The 22,717-nt window shown below is 44.4% G+C and overlaps 1 protein-coding gene across 1 annotated transcript in view; it reads right to left on the bottom strand.

Moving 5' to 3' along the window:
* Nucleotides 1–13,662: 13,662 nt before the first annotated feature.
* LOC142817848 (uncharacterized) overlaps nucleotides 13,663–22,717 on the bottom strand; it is a 190,872-nt gene continuing 181,817 nt past the window's right edge. Inside the window, exons 4-5 of the mRNA XM_075895726.1 lie at nucleotides 19,898–20,021; nucleotides 13,663–16,109 (exon numbers count right to left, since the gene is read on the bottom strand). Coding sequence (XP_075751841.1) covers nucleotides 16,028–16,109; nucleotides 19,898–20,021 — 206 coding nt within the window. The 3' untranslated portion in view covers nucleotides 13,663–16,027. The remainder of the gene's footprint in view (nucleotides 16,110–19,897; nucleotides 20,022–22,717) is intronic.

Genomic DNA, 22,717 nt, shown 5'->3' with positions numbered 1-22,717 from the left:
CACGTTTCCTGCATTGTATGTAAAACATCAACATATGCTATATCGTGCATTCTCTTCCGCTGTCTTTTACCGCATCTGCTTTGTCATGTTCTCGTTCTATTTCCTTCGATGAAAAGCTCTGCACCACAGGACAGGACAAACAACTTTATTTGGTCCTGAGAGGCAAGGCAGCGGGCCAACTATGTAGGTCCCCACCCAGCCATTGGCTAGTCCCATGTCGGAACAGAGAGGCCATGCCTCTCCGCTCGTTCACGGGCCCTCTGGACAGCCTGAAGCTGGACGTCTTGTCTGGGGTCTGTACTACAAGATTTTTTTTAACAGACATGCTGCCAGACAAGCGTCAGGATTGTGCAAGAATGCGGGAGAATGTATACTGTCAACTGATAACTTTCTGGGATGGCCTTTATTTTGCACGACGTGATATAATTTGCGACGTTTAGCTAAGCAAAGTGGGGAACATCCTGCCGATGAAATGTAGCTGACCCTTCTTGTTCCATTGTTGCTGTTTCCTCTGTACCGTTCTTGTGAAACTGTGCAGGCATGGTAAAACTTGCTCATGTGCAGTCTTTGAGAGGTGGTAATGGTAGTAAGGAGGAAAGAATCGTAACGCTTTTCTGGAATGCCTCAAAGAACTCGCGGATGGTTACAGGGAGACGGAGACTTGCAGTGAGCTGCAATGCACAAGCTAAGAATGTATCAGTAATGGTAGTTTCCTCCGGACGACTTGCACAACATTGTTGATCACCTCTAATAACTTATAACACTTCAAAGCATACCGAAAGCGATAATGCCGAAGCAAAGAACAATAATAGATGGCTATTAGATTTCTGTTCCCGAAAGTGATTCATCGATGGTCAACCACGTGGATCCCATGAGGAGCCATGCGTGTCGGTGACAGGGATGGCGCCAGGGCGTTTTCCCTGGAGAAGTGCACGAGAAAACTATGTTTGTCTCGAGGGGCCAGAACTCAGGTAACTCTTGCATTGCTTTGACTACAATTGATTTTGGGGGAAGGGGGCACGTGTATCAGGTGAAAGTTTGGGGCGGGGGGACTCCCCTCCTGCACCCCCCGCTGGCACCACGCCTCGTTCATGAGATTAACAAAACGCGGTGGCTTCCGGTGTCAGTAAATCTCGAGTTTGTTTGGGTCAACAGGATGCAGTTCTTCGTTTGTATCATGCGTGTAAAATTTTTCGAAGCACATTAGCGCGCACCTTGTGTTTATATCGCTGGAGGTTGTACCAAGGTGGGGTTGTAAGGTTAAAGTTTGAGTACAACATGTGATTTCCGGGTTCTGTATCGTTTTGCTGATCAAAATAGGCAAATATCTCATAATGCAGATAGCAAACTTACTACATTACTTGCATTTCTGTGCTCTGGTCAAGCGTTTGATACAGAAATGTTGCTGTTTGTCGTACTGCGAAACTTTATGCTAACAGCGAAACTTAGAAAAACTACATTCTTATGCACACGCCTGGCGTATACGTTAGTCTGAAATCCCAACAGTACGTAAGGTCAAGGTGAGATGGAAATTTGATGTGCCGGGAGCTCTTCGAGCAAGGAACGGCATTAATGAGCGAGCGTTTCAGCAAGGGGCTTGTCATCGTCGTCGTAGCAAGTGCTGTTATGCAGCAGCAGATGCAGTCGTAGCTCTGATGAAGACAAGTCCAGTTATTGAAACATCCGTTCAAGTGGCGTAACGCATGCAAAGTATTGGTCTATCGTCGAACGCGAATTCATATGTGTAAAAGTTTGCGCTAGCGACTTTTTTGTTCCGACGACTTCCCGTTTACTTATTAGCCTTGAAAGTCATATTCACATTCCACGCGTGCGCTTAAGGCGGGGAAAAAAGCTGGGAGTGCTCGAATCACTTAAGGTAAGGCTGGTTCAAATTCCGGTTTATATACATTATTTGTTCGTCGACACGAACATTTTAATTTCTAATCATGTTATAAGGACTCCTGCATTTGTTGCAAGCCCATTATTTCCCTATACTCAGTATCATGTGTCAATAAACGACTCGACATCAAGCTTGACTGGCGTACGACTTGTATGCCCGTTGTTTCTAGTGTGCATTTTGATTGTGTATGCATATGTTCATAGCTTTTTTTTTTCGATGCAGTGTTACATACTCGTGTTGTACATAGCTTCTGTTCATTGCAGCTAATTTACCGTTCCTTTAACGTTTTTGAAATTATTTGACTACCACTGACTATCAGTATACACTTTCAGTGGCAGTGTGCAGGATTGCGAATTTTTGAACGCTGATTTTTCGATGCCTGCCCCATGTATTCTCACTGGGGACACCTAATCACCGACTTCAGAGAAGTGTGAAGATGGACCCTGTGGGAAGGAAAAACGCACAGTACAACTTGTTTCCTCTCAGTGATAGTAGTCCTACATATCTGCAGGGAATTACGTACAGCAGTAGTTTCGACATGACCCTGGTCTCCTGGCATCAAGAAATAACGATAAAATGGTTCGCAAGCGTTGAATCCCACAGACGGAAGTCAGCATCGTCATACTTATCCTAAGAATAGGCGACTGCTCAAGTGCACCTTTAATCCACCTTCCTACTTAGAGAGTGCTCGGGATTGTTTGCACATGGAAATAATAGGAGAGCATGCACTTCAATCAAGTTTGTAGAATCAGATTCATAACGTTATCAAAGGGGCTACCTGAACCTTTCAGCCTTTTCTGAAATACAATGAATTTGAAGCTGACCTACAACTACTAAGGGTCATTTGAAGGCGAGTGTTAAGGAGAAACAGGATAACCAAATAACCTCAGAGATGAAAGATGGCTGCAATAGCTGATTCAACGCCGTATTGACGCACTTTAACGAACGGAAACAATTCCGTCTATTCTTGGCTCTACGTCAGAGCCCGCCTAAAATGTGGATGACCATGTGTGCATTTCAAGATCTACCACACCGACAGTTCCGTTTTTCACGCCCCTTTCTCTGAAAAAAGGCCGAAGAGAGATTCGGGTGGTTGAAGAATTTGGTAAGAAATCGGCAACATGTGCTTATACGCAATGCGCCACTCCTGCGGGCCAGGACTGGTGCCGTGTGGACCACATGTTTTCAGCACAGGAGCTTGAAACTTCAATGGTGACCGGCAGACGCTCATCGTCACCTGGTCATGACAAGCTGACCGATACAGCTTGTGAAAACCTTAGTTATAAGACGACCGATACGTGCTAGTGAATGTGCACAAAGAGTTCTGGAGCAAAGAGATGGTTCCACAATAATGCAAATGAAAGTGCTTAGTACTGATACTCGAACTTTGTAAATAGCTACTAGATAAATCTGGTAAATCGTCACGGCAAGGTGTGCAACCCCTTGGCTAAAGCGCTGCCCTGAAGTACCAATCTGAGGTGTAATTACACCGCAATCTATCATGGACGACATGCGTTTTGTATTTAGAGAGATGCCTAATGCCACGGCTTGCTGACTTGGACAAGTAGTAGTAGGGAACATCGTACAAGAAAGTCACGACATAGCCGCCTACTGTAATGAAGTGCCACCGCATGCGTTTACTAAATAATAGACGTAGCTACTCTCTCGTTCATGAGTGTATGCTTCAAGATTGCAATAAACACGAAACCTGGGTTAGTATACATGGCGCTAAAGAATAAACCATTCAAGAAGATGGCCTACAGGGGAGAGAAGTGACACACGTGCGCAATAGGTTTGTCATTACTATTATTATTATTATTATTATTATTATTATTATTATTATTATTATTATTATTATTATTATTATTATTATTATTATTATTATTATTATTATTATTATTATTATTATTATATACCTCACTGTTCCTTGTCGTCCTAAGAAAATTCGACTGACTCTGAAGAGAGTAGTACGGGCGATAGTGATATTCATCGTTACAGCCGGCGTGGTTACAGCTACATACATTTTTACAAAATACATATCTACATATTTTTTCTACAAGTGTACCAATTTCCCCTGTACGCGTTGATAGCTTTTCTGCTGATGCGTGAACCACGCCAATCCTGCAGCGAAATTCGTTGCTATAGCTTTGTTGCATATGGCGCAGGAGCTCGACCTTCTAGAGGGGGAGATATAACTTTTCTCAGACTTGCCGTTTCGATTAACGTCGTTTTTCTTTCTCTCTCGCCGTTAGCTTTTCTCGCACGGTTATTGTCGGATCAGGGTCTGAAATCGGGGACATTCACGCAGTTGAGAAAGATGTCACCAGATGTAATTACAGAAGCTAAAGTTGCGCCAGCGCTTCACCCTACCAGTGGGGAGGCGGACTCAAAGTGGCATCGCATGTTCGCCCGTGTGATCCCAACGCAGACTATGCTGTGTCAACAAGCGCTGTGAAGCCTGGTCTATTAACAAACATTTCTACGTGAAGTAGTTGTTTCTTAGCAGAATAGATGGGACACATTTTATCATTGATCACCTCTGTTCAGCCCATCTGTCTTCAGCCCCTAAAGGAAAGGCTGTACGATGAGTGCTGCGCTGCTCTGTAGAATAAAAGCCTTACTCTCTTTTTCAACTACACAGCGTAGTAGTCGAAATGAAGACTTGAGCATGAGTGTGGCAGAGGCTCGCTAAGCGGCTGCGGAAGCAACCATGAGCGTCTACAGTGATGAATAAAGAGCACTTTACAGAATTGTAAGATAATCCATGACTGTTTTCCACACTACTCAAGGTCCCCTTTGCGGGGAGATGTGCACGATGTTTGTAAAAAAATCGTGTACAGTGTAAGCTTTGTTTTTGTTTGTTTTTCATGAGATTGCCTTGTTGTTGTTAGATTAAAATAACTTTTTTTAGCGTTATGGGGTATTCCTTTTCTATTCGCGCTGTACCGGTCTTTCTACAGGGGGGGGGGGCTAAGGTAGTGACGTCTTGGAGAGGGTAAAGATGCAATGACGTCGGGAGCCGATACTGTTTTTTTTTTAATTCCGTAGTGGGACACTATCTTTTATAACTTCCTTGGAGAAGTAGGAGTGCTCCTTACTTTAGGGTACGCAATGTTTTATTCATTTTACAAAAATCAATAGACCGTGTTTTTTTAACATTGTGAAAAAGGAGTATATTTTTAGGATGTTTTGCAGTTAACACTAAAAACAAGAATTCTCACTTGACCCGCATAGCATTAGGTTTGTAATTGTTGCGAACGAAGATGGTGGTTCCTTTTGATGCAGCTATGCTTGTGGGCCTCCACTGCATATGAAGAGCGAGAATGGCAGGTTTCCACTTCGATATGCATGCATGGTCTGAACGGAGGATTCAGCGAAAGCATCCGTTGGTTTTATGAAATTCATAAAGCGGCACCGGAAGCACCCCAGTCGTTCTCAAGACCACAGTGCTGGTGAAATTTCAGCAATTTTAGCCTGAAAAACCAGCACAATACTGATTGACTGCTCATGGAAACTTCAGGCAATGCGTGCTTTTTAGCAGTGCAGTGTGTCTTACATTCTTGGGGCCAAAACCAAGCAGTAAATAAAAATATTAGTGCTTAGCTCAATGGGTAAAGGAACTTTCCTTCGAAGCATGAGAGCCTAGTTTCGAGTCTGATTGGTGAGATGAAACTGTCTTTTTTCGTTGTAAGGACACATTAACATGGTTCATTAGCACTTTGGCCAAAAAAGCACCGGTGCCTAATATATTAGTCGACGTGCTCGCCTTCCGAGCGTGAGGAACTTGTTCTTGTTCACCTATAAACCATGGCACATACTTACTGTGGGCGATTGGTCAAGAAATAAGGGGTTTTATTCAATATAATGAAGTTTTAGAATAATGGACACTTTATAATAGAAACATTACAGATGACCTAGAGAATTGTGGTGCTAGATATAATGCATATAAATATATAAACAAAGAATATAACTTATGCCTAAATGTGAACACTTCACAAATTTTATACGTACATATTGTTGTAGACACGTTATAATAATCATAAAGATTCATTAGTAAAACTACGAGTTATCATTAATATATATAGTCCCTTAAAGCCGCGCATACTTTCGCACTAGAAAACTCAGAAATAAAGGCTTCGAAAGAACATTCAGGTACAAATTTCATGTTTTTTTCGCCGGTTGGACGCATACACATTATACATATGTATTCGTACAAACAAGCATGGAGCTCAGATAAATGAAAACTTATTGTGGGTGCGTACTTGACGGAAAGGTAAGCCCATAGCCTATAGCCCTTGGAATTGTACTTTTTGGTTTCTGAAAGAGTTGTCCCGTTTTCCGAAAACTAATTATGAGTGCGTTTTTAATCTACAATGGTAAGCCTATAGCCTTTGGAAAATCTTGTATTTACCGCTTTCTCAAAGATTTGTCCAACTTCGTGAAAAGTGATGGTGGCTGCATTTTCGATTAAAAAGGTGAGCATACATAAGTAGAACGTCTTCGGTAGGGCGCATTCACATGGTTCATATACTATACGGTCAACAAAGCAATAGTGCTTAGCTGAATGGTCAATGCGCTTGAATTTAGAGCGTGAGGGCATGCGTTCAAACCTCAGTGCTGTGCTGAGGCGTTTTTTTTTCGTTGGCATAGACGCATTCACACTATTCATGTGAATTCAAGCCAACGAACTGTTGGCGGTTAGCTCAGTGGTTAAGGCTCAAGCTTTGGGAGCGTGAAGACCAACGTTCGAGTCCCAGTGGTGCGATGAAAGTCTTTTTTTTCTTGGTTTGTAGGACGCATTCAATGGCTCATATGCAATCAGGCGCCGAAGTTCTAGAGCTTAGCCTAATGGTTAAGACACAAGCTTTCGGTGCATGAAGGTCTTTGTTCTAATCTCAGTCTTCCAATGAAAATCTTTTTTTTGGTCGGTAGGACACATTCACATGATTCATATGCATTCAGGCCAACACAGCGTTCGTGTTTAGTTTATTGGTTAAGACGCTCGCCTTCGGAACATCAGGAACCAGCACCGAATTCAAGGGCTGCGTTTACTTTTTTCTACGTATAATCCTTCTTACCAAAAGTGATCAAAGCCTCAACACTTTTTTAATAATCTTGACCACCTATTACGGAGACAAATAATGGGACCCTTCAGCTCGAAACAAGTGCATATAGTACGCACTCCACGGCAAAGTGTGACGTCAGACAAAAGTTGAGCCTTACCAGGGGTGATGAAGGCCGTTTGTTCCGAGTTAAAGTGTCCCTTAAATTTGGCTTTCCCGGAATACAAAAGAAAAACCAGCTAAAAAGTTGAGGCCCTTATCACCTTTGATAAAGCTCCACTTTTAACTGACCTCACCTGTTGTCACGTGGGCGAACTGTACGTTTGTTCTGGGCTAACATTTTCTTGAGAAGTGGGCTTCTCTGCTATGCATGGTCACAACCAGCGAAAACATTTGAGGCACTTGTCACCCATGATAAGGCTGCACTTTTGTCTGACGTCACGCTTTGTCACGTGGGAGTACTGCACGTTTGTTCCTAGCTAAAGGTCCCCTGAGAAGTTCGATTCTCTGCAATGCATGGTCAAAACCAGCGAAAGAAATTAACGCCCTTATCACCCCTGATAAGGCTCAAATTTTTCTGACGTCACACCTTGTCACGTCGACATACTGTACGTTTTTTTCGAGCTAGAGGTTCTACTGCAAAGTTGGCTTTCCCGCAATGCATGGTCAAAACCAGCGAAAAAGGTTGACGCACTTATCACCCTTGATTAGGCAGAACTTTTGTCTGTGGTCACACCTTGTCACGTGGGTGTACTGTAAGTTTGTTTTGAGCTAAATGTTCCGCTTAGAAGTTGGCTTCTCCGCAATGAATTGTCATACCAGTGAAAAAAGTTGAGGCCCTTGTCACCTCTGAAAAGGCTGAACTTTTGTCTGACGTCATGGTCCTTCACGTGCATGCTGTACGTTTCTACCGAGCTAAAGTTTTTTTTTGAAACGTTGGCTTCCCCGCAATGCATGGCCAAACCCAGCGAAAAAAGTTGAGGCGCTTATCAGCCATGATAAGGCTCAAATTTTGTCTGACGTCACAACTTGTCACGTGAGCGTACTGTACGTTTGTTTCGAGCTAAATGTTCTGCTAAAAATTGGCTTCCCCGCAATAAATGGTCAAAACGAGCGAAAAAAGTTTAGGCCCTTATCACTCGTGATAAATACGAACTTTTGTCTGACGTCACGCCTTGTCACACGGGCGTATTCCACGTTTGTCTCGAGCTGAATGTCCCTCTTATAAGTTGGCTTCTCCGCATTGCAGAGTCAAAAACCAGCGAAAAAGTTCAGGCGCCTATCACCCCTGATAAGGCTCAACTTTTGTCTGACGTCATGCCCCTTCATGTGGGCGCACTCTAAGTTTCTACTGAGCTAAAGTGTCCCCTGAGAAGTTCGCTTCCCCGCAATGCATGGTCAAAACCAGCGAAAAGTTTGAGGCCCTTATCAGCCTTGATCAGGTTCAAATTTTGTCTGACGTCACAACATGTCACATGGGCGTACTGTGCGTTTGTGTTCATCTGAATGTTTCACTGAGAAGTTGGCTTCCTCGCAGTGCATAGTTAAAACCAGCGAAAAAAGTTGAGGCACTCATCGGCCCTGATAAGGCTCAACTTTTGTCTTAAGTCACGCCCCTTCACGTGGGCGTACTGTAAGGTTCTACCGAGCTAAAGTGTCCCCTGCAAAGTTGACCTTCCCGCAATACATGAGGAAAACCAACGAAAAATTTGAGGCCCTTATCACCCCTGATAAGGTCCAGTTTTGTCTGACGTCACCTCTTTTCACGTAGACAAACTGTAGGTTTGTTCTCGGCTGAAATTCTCCGGAGAAGTTGGCTTCTTTTCTATGCATGGTCAAAAGCAGCGAAAAATTTTGAGGCCCTTATCACCCCTGATAAGGCTACACTTTTGTCTGACGTCACGCCTTGTCACGAAGGAGTACTGCACGTTTGTTTCGAGCTTAAGGTCCCCTGGGAAGTTGGATTCTCCGCAACGCATGATCAAAACCAGCAAAAAACGTTAATGCCCTTATCACCCCTGATAAGACTCAACTTTTTTCTGACGTCACACCTTGTCATGTGGACATACTGTACGTTTGTTTCGAGATAGACGTTCTCCTGAAAAATTGGCTTCCCCGCAATGCACGGTCAAAACCAGTGAAAAAAGTTGACTCACTTATCACCCTTGATTAGGCACAACTTTTGCTTGACGTCAAGCCTTGTCCCGTGGGTGTATTGTAAGCTTGTTTTAAGCTAAATGTTTCGCTTAGAAGTTGGCTTCCCGGCAATGATTGGTCAAAACCAGCGAAAAAAGTTGAGGCCCTTGTCACCTCTGAGAAGGCTGAACTTTTGTCTGACGTCATGGTCCTTCACGTGCGTGTACTGTACGTTTCTACTGAGCTAAAGTTTTTCTGAAAAGTTGGCTTCCCCGCAAGGCTTGGCCAAACCCAGCGAAAAAGTTGAGGCGCTTATCAGCCATGATAAGGCTCAAATTTTGTCTGACGTCACAACTTGTCACGTGAGCGTACTGTACGTTCGTTTCGAGCTAAATGTTCTGCTAAAAAATTGGCTTCCCCGCAATGAATGGTAAAACTAGCGAAAAAAGTTGAGGCCCTTATCACCCCTGATAAGGCCCCAGTTTTGTCTGACTTCACCTCTTTTCACGTAGACGAACTGTAGGTTTGTTCTGGGCCAAAATTCTCCTGAGAAGTTGGCTTCTCATTATGCATGGTCAAAAGCAGCGAAAAAAAATTGAGGCCCTTATCACCCCTGATGAGGCTCAACTTTTTTGTGACGTCACACCTTGTCACGTGGACATACTGTACGTTTTTATTGAGCTAGAGGTTTTACTGAGAAGTTGGCTTACCCGCAGTGCATTGTCAAAAACCAGCAAAAAAAGCTCAAGCCCTTATCGCCCCTGATAAGGCTCAACCTTTGTCTGACGTCACAACTTGTCACGTGCACGTACTCAATGTTTTTAGCTGCAGGTCTTCCTGAGAAGTTGATTTTTTTCGCAATGCAAAGTCGAAAACCAGCGAAAAAATTGAGGCCCTTATCGCCCCTGATAAGGCTCAACTTTTGTCTGAAGTCACGCATTTAACGTAGGCGTACTGTGAGTTTCTAGCGAGCTAAAGGTTCCCCTGAAAAGTTGGCTTCCCGCAGTGCATAATCCAAACCAGCGAAAAAATGTTGAGGTCCTTATCAGCCCTGATAAGGCTCAATTTTCGTTTGACGTCACAACTTGTCACATATGCATACTGTACGGTTTCTCTAAGTTAAAGTGTCCCCTGAGAAATTGGCTCCCTTGCAATGCATGGTCAAAACCAGCGAAAAAATGTTGATGTTGAGGCCCTATCAGCCCTGCTAAGGCTCAATTTCCGTTTGACGTCACAGCTTGTCACGTGGGTGTATTTTTGTTTTGAGATAGATGTCCCGCTGAAAAGTTGGCTTCCTCGCAACACATGATTGTAACCATCGAAAACTTTCGAGACCCTTATCAGCCCTGACAAAGCTAAACATTTCTCTTATGTGACGCCTTGTCACGTGGGCGTGCTGTACGTTTGTTTCGAGCTAGTTTCCCCCTGAGAAGTTGGCTTCTCCGCAATGCATAGTCAAAACTAGCGAAAAAAGGTTAGGCTCTTATCACCCCTGATAAAGCCCAACGTTCGTCTGGCGTCACACCTTGCCGTGAACGGCACCCACGCGACAAGACGTGACGTCAGACAAAAGTGGAGCCTTATCAGGGGTGATAAAGGCCTCAGCTTCTTTCGCTGGTTTTGACCATGCACCGTGGGGAAGCCTACCTACAGGGGAACATATAGCTCGAAACAAACGTTTAGTATGCCCATGTGAGAAGTTGTGACGTCATATAAAGTCTGAGTATTATCATGGGTGATAAGGGCTTCCACTTTTTTTTACTAGTTTCGACCATCTATTGTGGGGAAGCTAGCACATCAGGGGAACCCTTGCCTCGTGTTTCTTCCATTGTAAACAGCATTGCCCCGGTGACCCTAAGCAATGGGTTGTGGGCGGACGTTTGCTTGTTCAAACGAACTGGACACATTGTCGCATTCCTTCGCTAAGCTGAATACCTTGTGGGATGGCCCATCGTTATGCAGCGATGATGTATAGGGCGTCAGCACGCAATGCAATCAACGACTAAAATTTCGTGTCTGTCCCTCTTTATGTCACCTAGAATTGATATAAACAATTGAAAACTATGAAACCTACTCTTTATTGTTTAATAAAAGTTAAACTCTCATTCAGTGTTCGGAGTTGAGCTTAGCCCTTCCGTTCAAAAGGCAACCGTGTTAAGCGTTAAGCTATGCGCCGGCATCTGCAGAGCGCGAATTATAATACTTCCCGCGGTGTCATTGTGCGCCTTCTGTTACTGTACAGGCGACGTGATTGCGCCGGACGGGATGCACCGTACTTTCTGCAACTGTTTTTAATCACGTGCAGTAGACGTGCCATAGCTTAACCATGCTGCACCTTTACTCATGATTCGAAAGAGAGAGATGCAGAGGGAGGAGGTCTATGGCCCAATCACAGCGTGCAAATGGCCGTACACCGAAGCTGTCCATGCGTGATGATCCCCTAGCGGCATTTTTTGCACTGACCCTTGGTACTCTCAGTAGTACCATGTACCATTTCTTACAGTGTTGACTCGGCTTCGTGAACCTATATTTCCAAGCCTCCGTTGGCACATGGCCTCTCCTTCATGCAACACTGCGCCTGGTGACATGGTGACGTCTATACAGTGTCTAGCAAGCTTGTATGATGTTCTGAATACGCTGGTACATATTTAAATGAAGGAGTGAAAAGCTTTATTAATGAGCTCCAGTGAATGCGCCGGAAAAGAAGTGGTGTCTTCTTCACGGGAATCCAAATCTCGCCACCTGGCCCCTCGTAACGAGCAGCAGCTGGTCTTCTAGGGCGGAGCTGCAAAGCAAGATGTTCTACTGCTCTCTAAATTAAGGGGCGTGAATTGGTGGGGGGACATGTTAGGGGTGGGGTGAGAGAGGTGGGTGGCGGGTGATTTTAGTTGAAGTTACATACTCCTATCATGTGTTCTAGTGTTCCTTGTTCTTGGCACACGGGCCATTCCTGGCTGTTCTGGCTCAGCTGCATTCTTAAAGCATTCGGGAGTGCATGATGTATCTGTTTCTATCTCACTATTGCTCCCATGTTTCCATCTCTCGATTGCCGTCTCTATCGCTCACACTTCAGCACGTGCAGGGCGTGCACACTTCCCATGTGCGCCCAGCCACTTCACATATGAACGCGACGCGACGCCAAATCCACACGCCACACGCGCTGACCCGTTGTAACGCGTACGTGTGGTTAGGGCGTAAGACCGCTAGACTATAAAAAATGATTCACCTCTTCCTGCCGGGCGATGGAATGGATAAGCTGCAATTGTGCTATACTGTACCTTACTAACAGCGATATTTGAAAGTAGGACAACTGAAGTTCAGTGCAAGCACTTTCTCTTAAGTTTGCGAGGTGGCAGAGTAGAGCACATATTTAGACAAACTAAACCATGATTTCATTTTTTTGTTTACACTCAACTTCATGCAGACGGAGCTCCGACTTCTAGTTACCTCGAGGGTGGCGTCACCGACTTGATTCAGAGGGGTGGGGGTTATGGCTTCATTAAATATCATTTGATTAGGACTACAATAAATTTCTTGTCATGTCCCGTAACGCCCAGGAACAATTACGGTTAATTGGTTACAGGGGCGACACGAGGATATTTTTAAATGGGTGGGTGGGGAACCAGCGTCAAGTGAGTTCATTCGGGGGAAGGGGTAGTTTGGCATGTCCCAAGAGGGGGCAGCTACCCCTCCATCGGCGGCACTCCCGATTGGCAATATCCAGTAAGTATGAGAAGCGACACTTACTTTTGCAAGGGCTTTTCCGGGGCATTCGACAACAAGTTTGAAGGATTCCGGGGCATTTCAGCCCATGAAACATTAATTCCAGCACCTTATCTGCTTCTCAACAACTTTAAACATCATTACCGTGGTATCCTTGGGACCTTTAGAGCGTTACATATATCTGAACCAACATCAACTTTGCTCTTAAACGCAAGGATATCAGTTCGATAATTTCAGCAGGTATGAAAGAGCTGCATGCCATCAAACATGGCCTGCAAAATTCAGAAATTCAGGTACGCCCAGTAAAAAAAACATCTTTTACTGCTTTACACGTGACTATTGTTGAATACCAGACCTCATCACGGCAGAGACGTCAATTAAAAATGGCGAGATTGCATTAGCATGTGAAGTTGTAAGCTTGCTCTTCAAACATATACAATTGGTACTTTGAACAATAGGGGGAGAAACGGACATTTCCACACAAGGGGGTACGTTGGAAAAAAAATAGTGATTACCGCTATGGCTTATTTTGAAAGTATATCGACAATATTGAACCCTCAGCATCAACATAAGTCTTGTCCAGCGCCCCCACCCCTTCTCTTTTATATTTGTCGAAAACTCTCCAGCCACACGCATTGCTGAATACTAATCTCTGGAAGCACTTATCTTTTTTGTTTGGAACGATAAATGCAACATGCTCACGAGATGTAAATCTAATGTTTAGCAAACTATTTTATGAATGAGTCGCAGAGCAACACCGTGTGTGCAATGAGTCTCGAGTCAAGGCAGCAGAGAAGCACTCGACTGGTCGAACACCAGCGAACACCAAGTAAGAAAACGTAACACACAATGTACGTTTTATTTTTATGTATTGCAGTAACCGCAAAATTTAGAACAAATAATGTAAGTGAACACAGCAGCACAAGTCCCTTGACAAAGAATCTGTTGAGAAACCTACACATGTAGCCAGGTCAGATATTCAAGCTAGATGAGAACTCGTTTTACTCGGGCAAAGACGGCATGTGGTAGTACTATTTATTAGAATGAACGTATTGCACACTGTTACATGCTCTCAATTGAGCATGTTATATGTAAGCAACCACATGTCTTAGCCAAAGGAAAGAAAAATTACTGAAATGGTACATGCATCAAAGTACTTGGTAAATATGCAGAGCAGCATACAATATGAAATTAAACACAATCTTCATTACTTCTGAAAATCGGGATGTCTCACTAATAAGGGCTATAAATATAACTTCGCCATCTACTAGACTGACTGATACAAGTCAATGGCATTTCTTTCTCAAAAGCGATTGCACACAAGTTAGTACCAATGGGCATGTTCACCGGCTGTAAACAACCGGTCACTTTTCCCGTTTGAGGACGTCGCAGAGGGCATGAACATGTGGCGACCACCGGCCGTGCTTCAGTTATCTGGGCGGGGCCGAAATGGTCTTCTCAAGTTGTATCCGACTACATATTGATCAACAGGGTTAAGAAAAGTGTATTCATTGCATTTATTTTTATTATACAAACAATGTGACACGTATAGCTTAGAAGTAACCAACTGGTTGGGGCAATCGCCTGCTTGCCACAAGTCTAGTTCCGGCGGCAACCTAACGCCCCCGAAATCCTAACTCAAAAAAAAAATGAACACGCCCTCTAAAGACAACAACAAGGCCCTATGCGGCACGTACTTATGAACCCCTAATTGACAATGAACATTCTAGAACTTCTCCGGAAGAAGCTTCATTAAAAAAATTCACAGCATATTTACGGAGTGGATCAGTGGGGCGAAGCGTCAGTTTGTCCACTATACGAAAACTACTAACGCTATCTAGTGATGTTATTTCCAGGGGCATACACACAACGCCAACTAGTGAGCAATTGCTAAAATTTACAAGGTGTGGCTACTACTGCAACGTACCACTACGAGGGACACGACCCACACACTAAAGGCTTAAATGTACGTAAGCACCCCGCGGTCCTTAATGTCTTCGGGCCCGTGTTTTTGTTTTCTACAAAAGAATACAGAAAAACACAAGAAACTAAATGAAAAGGGGCAAGCATTACGTGCCATGCACGTCCAAACAAACTCCTATCATAGCGAAAGTTCTTTTGTTTGGGGTTATTATGGCCCGCCCCCACATACCCTCCGGTCGCGTTGTGCTCTTTTTGGCATATTGATGCTCTTAGATGTTCACCGGCCCGGTGAAGCAAGACTAAAGCACGCAACCTGCACTGCCAAGTTCGAAAGTCAATACCATCAAAAACAGCCTAAAAGATGTAACAGGTAGTTGGGTGAAGCTCGTGGACCATAACCAGGTAACCAAGTGTTAGCAGCGGACCACATACGAATGCTGTGGACGCTCTCTAACCAGGATGCTACAAGAAAACTGCTTCTGAAGAAATGAAGTATATTACCTACACGTAACGATGCTTCAGCTGAATCGCTTCATTGGACAAACTAGAACCTGCCAAGCGCGTCTGCACAATAACCTCACAAACAAACAGAAGGAGCACCGATTTCAGTAGTGAATGTAAGAAGTGGAAGAGCGTAAGATGGGCAACGAACACGTGCAAACGCATGCGCACATGAAGGAAGCATCGCCGTTACACAGATCAATAGATTGTTTTAGCCAAGTTGCGCAGCATTCCATGCAGTTGAAAGCAAAAGAGCATCAATATGCCACTACATAACACAACGTAAAACGCCTCTATTATGGCTAAAAACTACGTGCAAATGGGTTCAGCGATTTCACTGCAGTCGTATATGGTATAAAGATACAAGCATGGAAAACGATGGATCAAACGTTACGCTTGTGATAATTTACCAAATGTGTCCAACATTATGACAGTCATTAAAAACACGGTTCTCCGTTTAGTGGCTGATCAGCATAACATTTGAAGAGGCGGCATTATCTGTAAGCATTGAGATTAGCCTATCAACGTACGATAACACTGACGTACTCTGACGTGAGGAGTTTTCGCAGCATTTCATCGGCCTCAGGGTGAATCCGGTGATGGTTGGCATGTCTCATGAGAACAAGGTGAGATACAGACCGTCGCGCAATCTTCGTTCGCCATTGGTCACAGGGCAGTGAGGAGAAGCTACACAGAAGGCAGTCCCTTAAAGAAGTGAAGGCAGAAGAACAGGCCACATTGATGGGCTTTGCTGCATGATGCATTCCCCAGAAGGCGAGCATTAGGCAGGAACCCGAAGACGACTCGTTTTTGACCACACGTTTCCATTCATAATCCAGCGTATGATATTGAAGGTCGAGGAGCTGTAAGGACACAAAGAATTCTTGTTTATGTGTTGTTCAAGTACACAAGGTGGGCATAACAACTCAAGATCACGGGGACCATAATGTTTGAGAAAATGCCGAATTTCTGCTTGCCTTGCCTACCAGCTGCCTACGAATGAAATAAATAAGGCCCTTTTTCTGTAATCGGTAGAGCATCGGAAGTAAATGCAAAACATTGGGCTTAAAATACCATGGACAGAAAGATTTTGCGTACTTTGATTCGCATTATTTTTTATATAAATAGAAATTGAAGAAGGAGTGGCCACCGTTACTTGGCGACAGCTACCCTTTTCGACTTGATACAAAGAATGAAAACAACAGCAAATTAACCCCGTAATTGTTATGCAAAAAGTAAAAACTACAATGTCGTCTATACTTTCTCTGGGCTGATTGTTAGAATCAACCAAAATAAATTGAACAAATAAATGAGCCTATGAAAAGAATTCCACCTTTTTTCATTGGGAGGGGATGGTTCGCCTTACAGTAGAGTTAGCAACCTAGGTTAGCACACAAGGTTTTATTAGTTATCAGCCGTCTCGAGAACGTCGTGCGCCATCATAAGGTGCAGATGTTCCACACTCGCCACCTTGCCCAAAAGTGGCGCTCGCTAACATTTCTAGGGATTACATGCACAGACACCCAAGTCGACGGAGACGCTCATCCAAGTTCGATCGGTACAGCATTAGACGCGTGCTTCAAAGATTGAGGAGTTAGAACCCGAAGATGGAATGGTTGGTTTCTGTCAGTTTATTTACGTTGTATTTTGAATAATTACTCTGTGGTAGAGCAAATAACTTCGCCCATGCTTTCCTTGGCTTAGTTGTCTGTTAGGTACACAAAAAAAAGTTTCGCAGCAGACACTACAGAAAGCAAAATGCATGTTTAGCCCAGTAACAGTAACGATTTTTGGCCTTTGCTATCTCGCGCAACTTACAATATTTAACAGTATAAATTCAGTTCCGCATCTGATTCCATGTTCTATAAACATATGTCTTCAGGTTCGCCAGTATGCTCAACTTCGACGACATAGTTCAGTGGTTAAATTGCCAGGTAAATCTACTTCGCATGCGAAGTTGCACTCATAAAACTCTAAATACAAAGATAGCGGCAAGCACATGCAGTCTTTTGAATCTAATCAACAGGCAAAAAGCATGAAATAGCACGTGACTTTATCACATGTACAGAACAGTATGATTTCTGAAGCAGCGCGAGGTACTAAAATAATCTTGTAAAGTGCAGGTGTAGAAAAAGGGTCCGTAAAATGGGGAGACTTGGTCTGTTAGGGAATTGACTTGATCTGATCAGCGCCTACTACAACTCTTCAAAAACGTTTCCTGTGCATATATCAGCCACTGTCAACACGATTACTGCATTGCAAGGACTTCGTGAAAGGTAGGTGTCGTGAATGCCATAACGTCTCACAAACAGACATGTTAAACAGCGGAAGCATCGTAAAATCTGGCCTAATCGTCAGAGATTCCTCAGCTATTATGAAGTCCCGGCAGGCTTCTTCATGAAGCTCACGTGTAAAAGGTCGGTTTAGATGTTTTTCCCACCATTATGGGGGCTGCCATTCATGATCAGTTACGGTAGCCGACCCTCAAGGGACCTTTAGTGCTGGGGAATCGCACTGGCACAAGTGTACCCTTGCCCAACAAAACCATTTAGGAATTTATTTTGATACGTACCGATCTGATCAAGCAATTTTTCACCAGACTTACCCGCATTACTTCAAGGATATTGATTGATTGATAGGTGGGGTTTAACGTCCCAAAACCACCATATGATTATGAAAGACGCCGGAGTGAAGGACTCTGGAAATTTCGGCCCCCTGGTGTTGGTAAACGTGCACCCAAATCTGAGTACACGGACCTACAACATTCCGCCTCCATCGGAAATGGAGCCGCTGCAGCCGGTATTCGATCCCGGGACCTGCGGGTCAGCAGCCGAGTACCTTAGCCCCTAGACCACCGCGGCGGGGCTTAGTTCAAGGACATACCAGATAGATATACATGGGACAGTGGGCACAGGCATGTATATGCAAAGACATCTTTCTTCTGCCACACAAACACATGTTTCCGCAATTTATTACGAGTGTGAGAGAACATGGCACCTCCACCCTTCCCCCTGAAGCGGAACCGTGTGCAAGCTATGGGTAGGTTGTTAAGCCTTGAAGGTGACAAAGCGGCTCCGATAATGGTTCGAAATAGTAGGTGCAATAAAGACTGCAAACTAGAATGCAGACACGAAAAAGGAGGCGCCCTGTCTTTTTGTCTTTCATCTTTGCATGTAATGTTTCAAATTATTTCCGGTGCCACTTCTCACGGTGCAATTTTTACAACCTATCCAGTGGCGTGCGCAGAGTTCCCCATCAGGGGGGAAGTGTGGAGGTGCCCAGTTGTTCCCACTCACATTAGTAACAAATTTCGGAAGCATGCGTGTGTTTCAGCAGAACGATGTTCATGTGTTTGCATACCTGTGCCGACTGTTCTATGCATATCTACAAGGAATGCGAGTGAGTCTGGTGAAAAATTTCTTGATCAGATCGGCACGTATGAAAATTCTTAAATGGTTTCGTTGAGCAAGGCTACACTGGTGCCAATTCGATTTCCTTGCAAAAAGTTTCACTGAGAACGGTTCGAAGTAATAGGTGCAAGGACGACAGCCGAAAAAGGAGAGACAAGGCGCCTCCGTCTCCACTTGTGCCTCCCTTCTAGTCTGTCTTCTGCGCGTCTACTATCTACTCTCGATGCCGCTTTAACACCATAAAGGTAGTACAACCTATAGCCATAGGCATGCCCAGGGTTGCTTTTAAGAAGCAATGGGGGAGGTTCGAAGGTTTGTTGTGGCACCTCCCTCACCGATTAAGTCAGTGAGTGGAGGTAGACTGCACCCTACCACCATCGTAAGTGACTAAGTAGGCAGCCACCCCTTTGCACCCCAACCCTCCCATCTCTCAGTGTGGACGCCTATGAACCCACCACTGACACCACAATGCTGCGAGTGTCTGGTCCCACAGGCAACAATGGTGCGAGTGTCCGGCCACACATGCAACAATGCTGCGAGTGTCCGGCCACACATGCAACAATGCTGCGAGTGTCCGGCCACACATGCAACAATGCGAGTGTCCGGCCACACATGCAACAATGCTGCGAGTGTCCGGCCACACATGCAACAATGCTGCGAGTGTCCGGCCAAACATGCAACAATGCTGCGAGTGTCCGGCCAAACATGCAACAATGCTGCGAGTGTCCGGCCACACATGCAACAATGCTGCGAGTGTCCGGCCACACATGCAACAATGCTGCGAGTGTCCGGCCACACACGCAACAATGCTGCGAGTGTCCGGCCACACACGCAACAATGCTGCGAGTATCCGGCCACACACGCAACAATGCTGCGAGTGTCCGGCCACACATGCAACAATGCTGCGAGTGTCCGGCCACACATGCAACAATGCTGCGAGTGTCCGGCCACACATACAACCATGCTGCGAGCGTCTGGTCACACATACAATTCTGTGAGTGTTTGGTTTACACAGTTTACAAAATTCCTCCTACACTCTTTTAACATGATCTGCTACGACAGGATTCCAAGAGATGATCAGCCCAAATGCTGCAGAGTATTTGAATACACGAAGCCTCATTGTTGCTTGGCGATATGCAAAGACAGCCTATGAAAGAAGTCAACAGAAAAAGAAAATGTACTTGACCATGTCTATAGTAAACTGGAATATATTAGTTAATTATAACGATGTCACTGCAGACCGCCAATCGGGGAGATCCAACACTCTTATGAAGGAGGCTTGAGGAGGATCATGAAGGCTGCACGAGGTGTGCCGAGGACCGAAGAGGTTGTCCATCAGATGCACCAGACTCACAGGTTGGCATGCTAGAAGGGAAAGGAGCCACCGGTTAATCGCGAGCCATCTGTTTTACTGATGCACACTAGTTTGCCAATGGACACCAGTTTCTAGGTTTGACACGAAGTTCAAACTACCACGTGAAAGTGAAATGAATACACGCTGTTACACATTGAAAGGGAGGAATTTTGTATTTATAATCAGTATCTAATGGACTGAATACAATGTAATGGCACATGCAAGTGCGAAACCAGCAATTTATTCATTATAAAACTGTAAGCAATGTTGTGATTCGTAGAGCAGTATAGATTGGGAAAACTTAGCCAAGAGGATGAAGTGATCGCTTCATATAATGAAAGTGTTCTGCCAACTTTAATGTATCATTCGCCTTATTCAAAGAACAGGTCATCAGTAACAATTTTTTTTATCTTTGCACTTAACTGTTCGCAGGGACAAATGTGATGTATCGTTATGAATGGCTTTTTCTAAGTTTTTCCTTCGTTTCAATGGAAATGCGTGCAGCTACGGTATTCACTATTGCTCGAGATAACCTTGTTATGTCGCTTCGAATACAGCTGCTAAAGGGAGTGCAACTAACGCAAGCAGTCACGCAGAAATTACGCGAACATGACGCGAACTGAAGACTACGGAAAGGCAACTATCTGCATTACTTAAACCCTAATTTCTGCGGTCACTTTGTGAGAACCTTACCCTTCTTACTCACGAATTCAAACGTGCGACAGGTATACCAGATTGCGCGAAATAACCACGTGATAATGAGGTGAATCTGATCTCTAAAAAACTGGCACATCCTACGTACAGGGGGAATCGATGACTGGTGAAGCACGAATGAGAAAGATTGATATATCTGTTTAAAATCTGCCCAACATTACGAGGTGGACGTAAATTATGGCGTACATAACTGCCGTGTCTTGATTATGATGTTTAGATGTGTCATTTACCTTCGTCATCTATTCACGTCGCGTGATACCAAATTTAGTATATGCAGGGCAAGCAAAATGCCCCTGAACACGCTATGAGCGTGGTATGTTGTCATGTTCTTACATGAGACGCGTGTCAGGATTATCATGTTTGCACCAGTCATATTTTTCGTCAGCCATTGACATCACGTAACACCAGATTTGATATATGTGGAGCTAGCAAAACGGCCGTGAGTGCATCATGAAGGGCCCAAAATACTCCAATGTAGCGTTGACGCGCGCGCACGCTAGGCACAGCGACGCTACTTTAGCAATACGCGATCACCACAGTCTGACGCCAGTCGCGACCGGCGCGACCAGCGTCTATCGGCACGGCCCGACGGCAACCGGCGCGAAATGCTACATGCTGCATTTCATGCTGATGCATTACCCAGACAACACTGCGTCTCCCTCTTTAGGTGACGGAGTGACGCCGGACATGCTGAAACGCGCATGCGTCAATGCAACGCAACGCGGCGCGTGCCTGCGAGGCAGGACCTGCTCCTGGCTTGGCAACGCCGCCGTGACGCAACGAAATGAACGCCGGCAAGCGCGCGCACCGCGTCACGTCGAAATGTATTGGCGCCTTGACTGTGGCATATAGTCATGTTTGCACATGACACACATCTTTTGATTATGTTTGCACCAGTAACATATTTTCAACATCCAATGATGTCACGTACTACCAAATTTGGCGTATGTGCAGCTAGCGAGACGGCCACGAGCGCACAATGAGTGTGGCATGTAGTCATGTTGTTACATGACACGCATGTCGTGACAATCATGTTTGGATGTGTTAATTACCTATGCCGTCCATTCGCGTCGCGTACTACCGAGTTTGGTACTTGTGAAGCTAGTGAAACAGCCGCGAGCGCAAGAGCAGTACAAAAACCAATGCTGATCAATATTGCGAACAAAAAACGTTTTACATCTCCGTATTTCTTATTTGCTATGTAACACTCCAGCCAACCACTTCAGTAAAGACATGGCATTATTCGATGACTCCGCAATAGAGCCACATTCTAACTACAGTGTCGAAACTATGGTTAGCTTGCTCTAAAAGGCACTAAAATAAATGAATGGCATATGTAATATGAATTTATTGCTTTGTTCATGTGAAAGTCAGTAACTAACTGTCCAGTAGTTGATTACTCATTAGAATTATTCACCGTACCTAGATAAACAAGACCATTGTGTTTTCTAGAATGTAATATCGAATGCCTTAGAAAATTTTCGACAAATTTGGCATTTCAAGGCAGTTGGTCACATTTCGTGCAAGAATGGTGCAAAAAAATTAAAACTGATCAAAAAACAAAACAACAAAAGGAGAACCTTAAAAGGTCCTTTTCGTTGGACACAAAATTAGAACCAACTTACAAGAGACATGTAAAACAGGGGATGTTATGTAAATTACGATATAAATCACGAGAAAGGGGATGAAAAGAAGTTGGCACCAGCAGGGATCGAACCCGCGGCCTTATAATCCGTCGGATGTTCTACCAAATGAGCTACAGCAGAAATAATTATCTCGTTCACTTTATGGAATAGATACATAGATATAAACCTGGGACCGTTAGTCAGCGCCACTGGTAGCTACGACACAGCAGTGGAAAACTTCGGGCCTGCTGACATCACGAAGCACGCGTGATGTTTACGGAATGGCAGCCGCCTAAGATTACTTCGTATTCAAGTGTAAGACACAAAGTTTACCAAAACGAGACCCTTGCTAGAAACGAAAGTAGAAA

The sequence above is a fragment of the Rhipicephalus microplus genome, chromosome 5, assembly GCF_043290135.1.
Source record: "Rhipicephalus microplus isolate Deutch F79 chromosome 5, USDA_Rmic, whole genome shotgun sequence".
In the NCBI taxonomy this organism is placed as follows: Eukaryota; Metazoa; Arthropoda; class Arachnida; order Ixodida; family Ixodidae; genus Rhipicephalus; species Rhipicephalus microplus.
The sequence above is the reverse complement of the archived record's forward strand: the minus strand, read 5'-3'. Positions and strand labels throughout refer to the sequence as shown.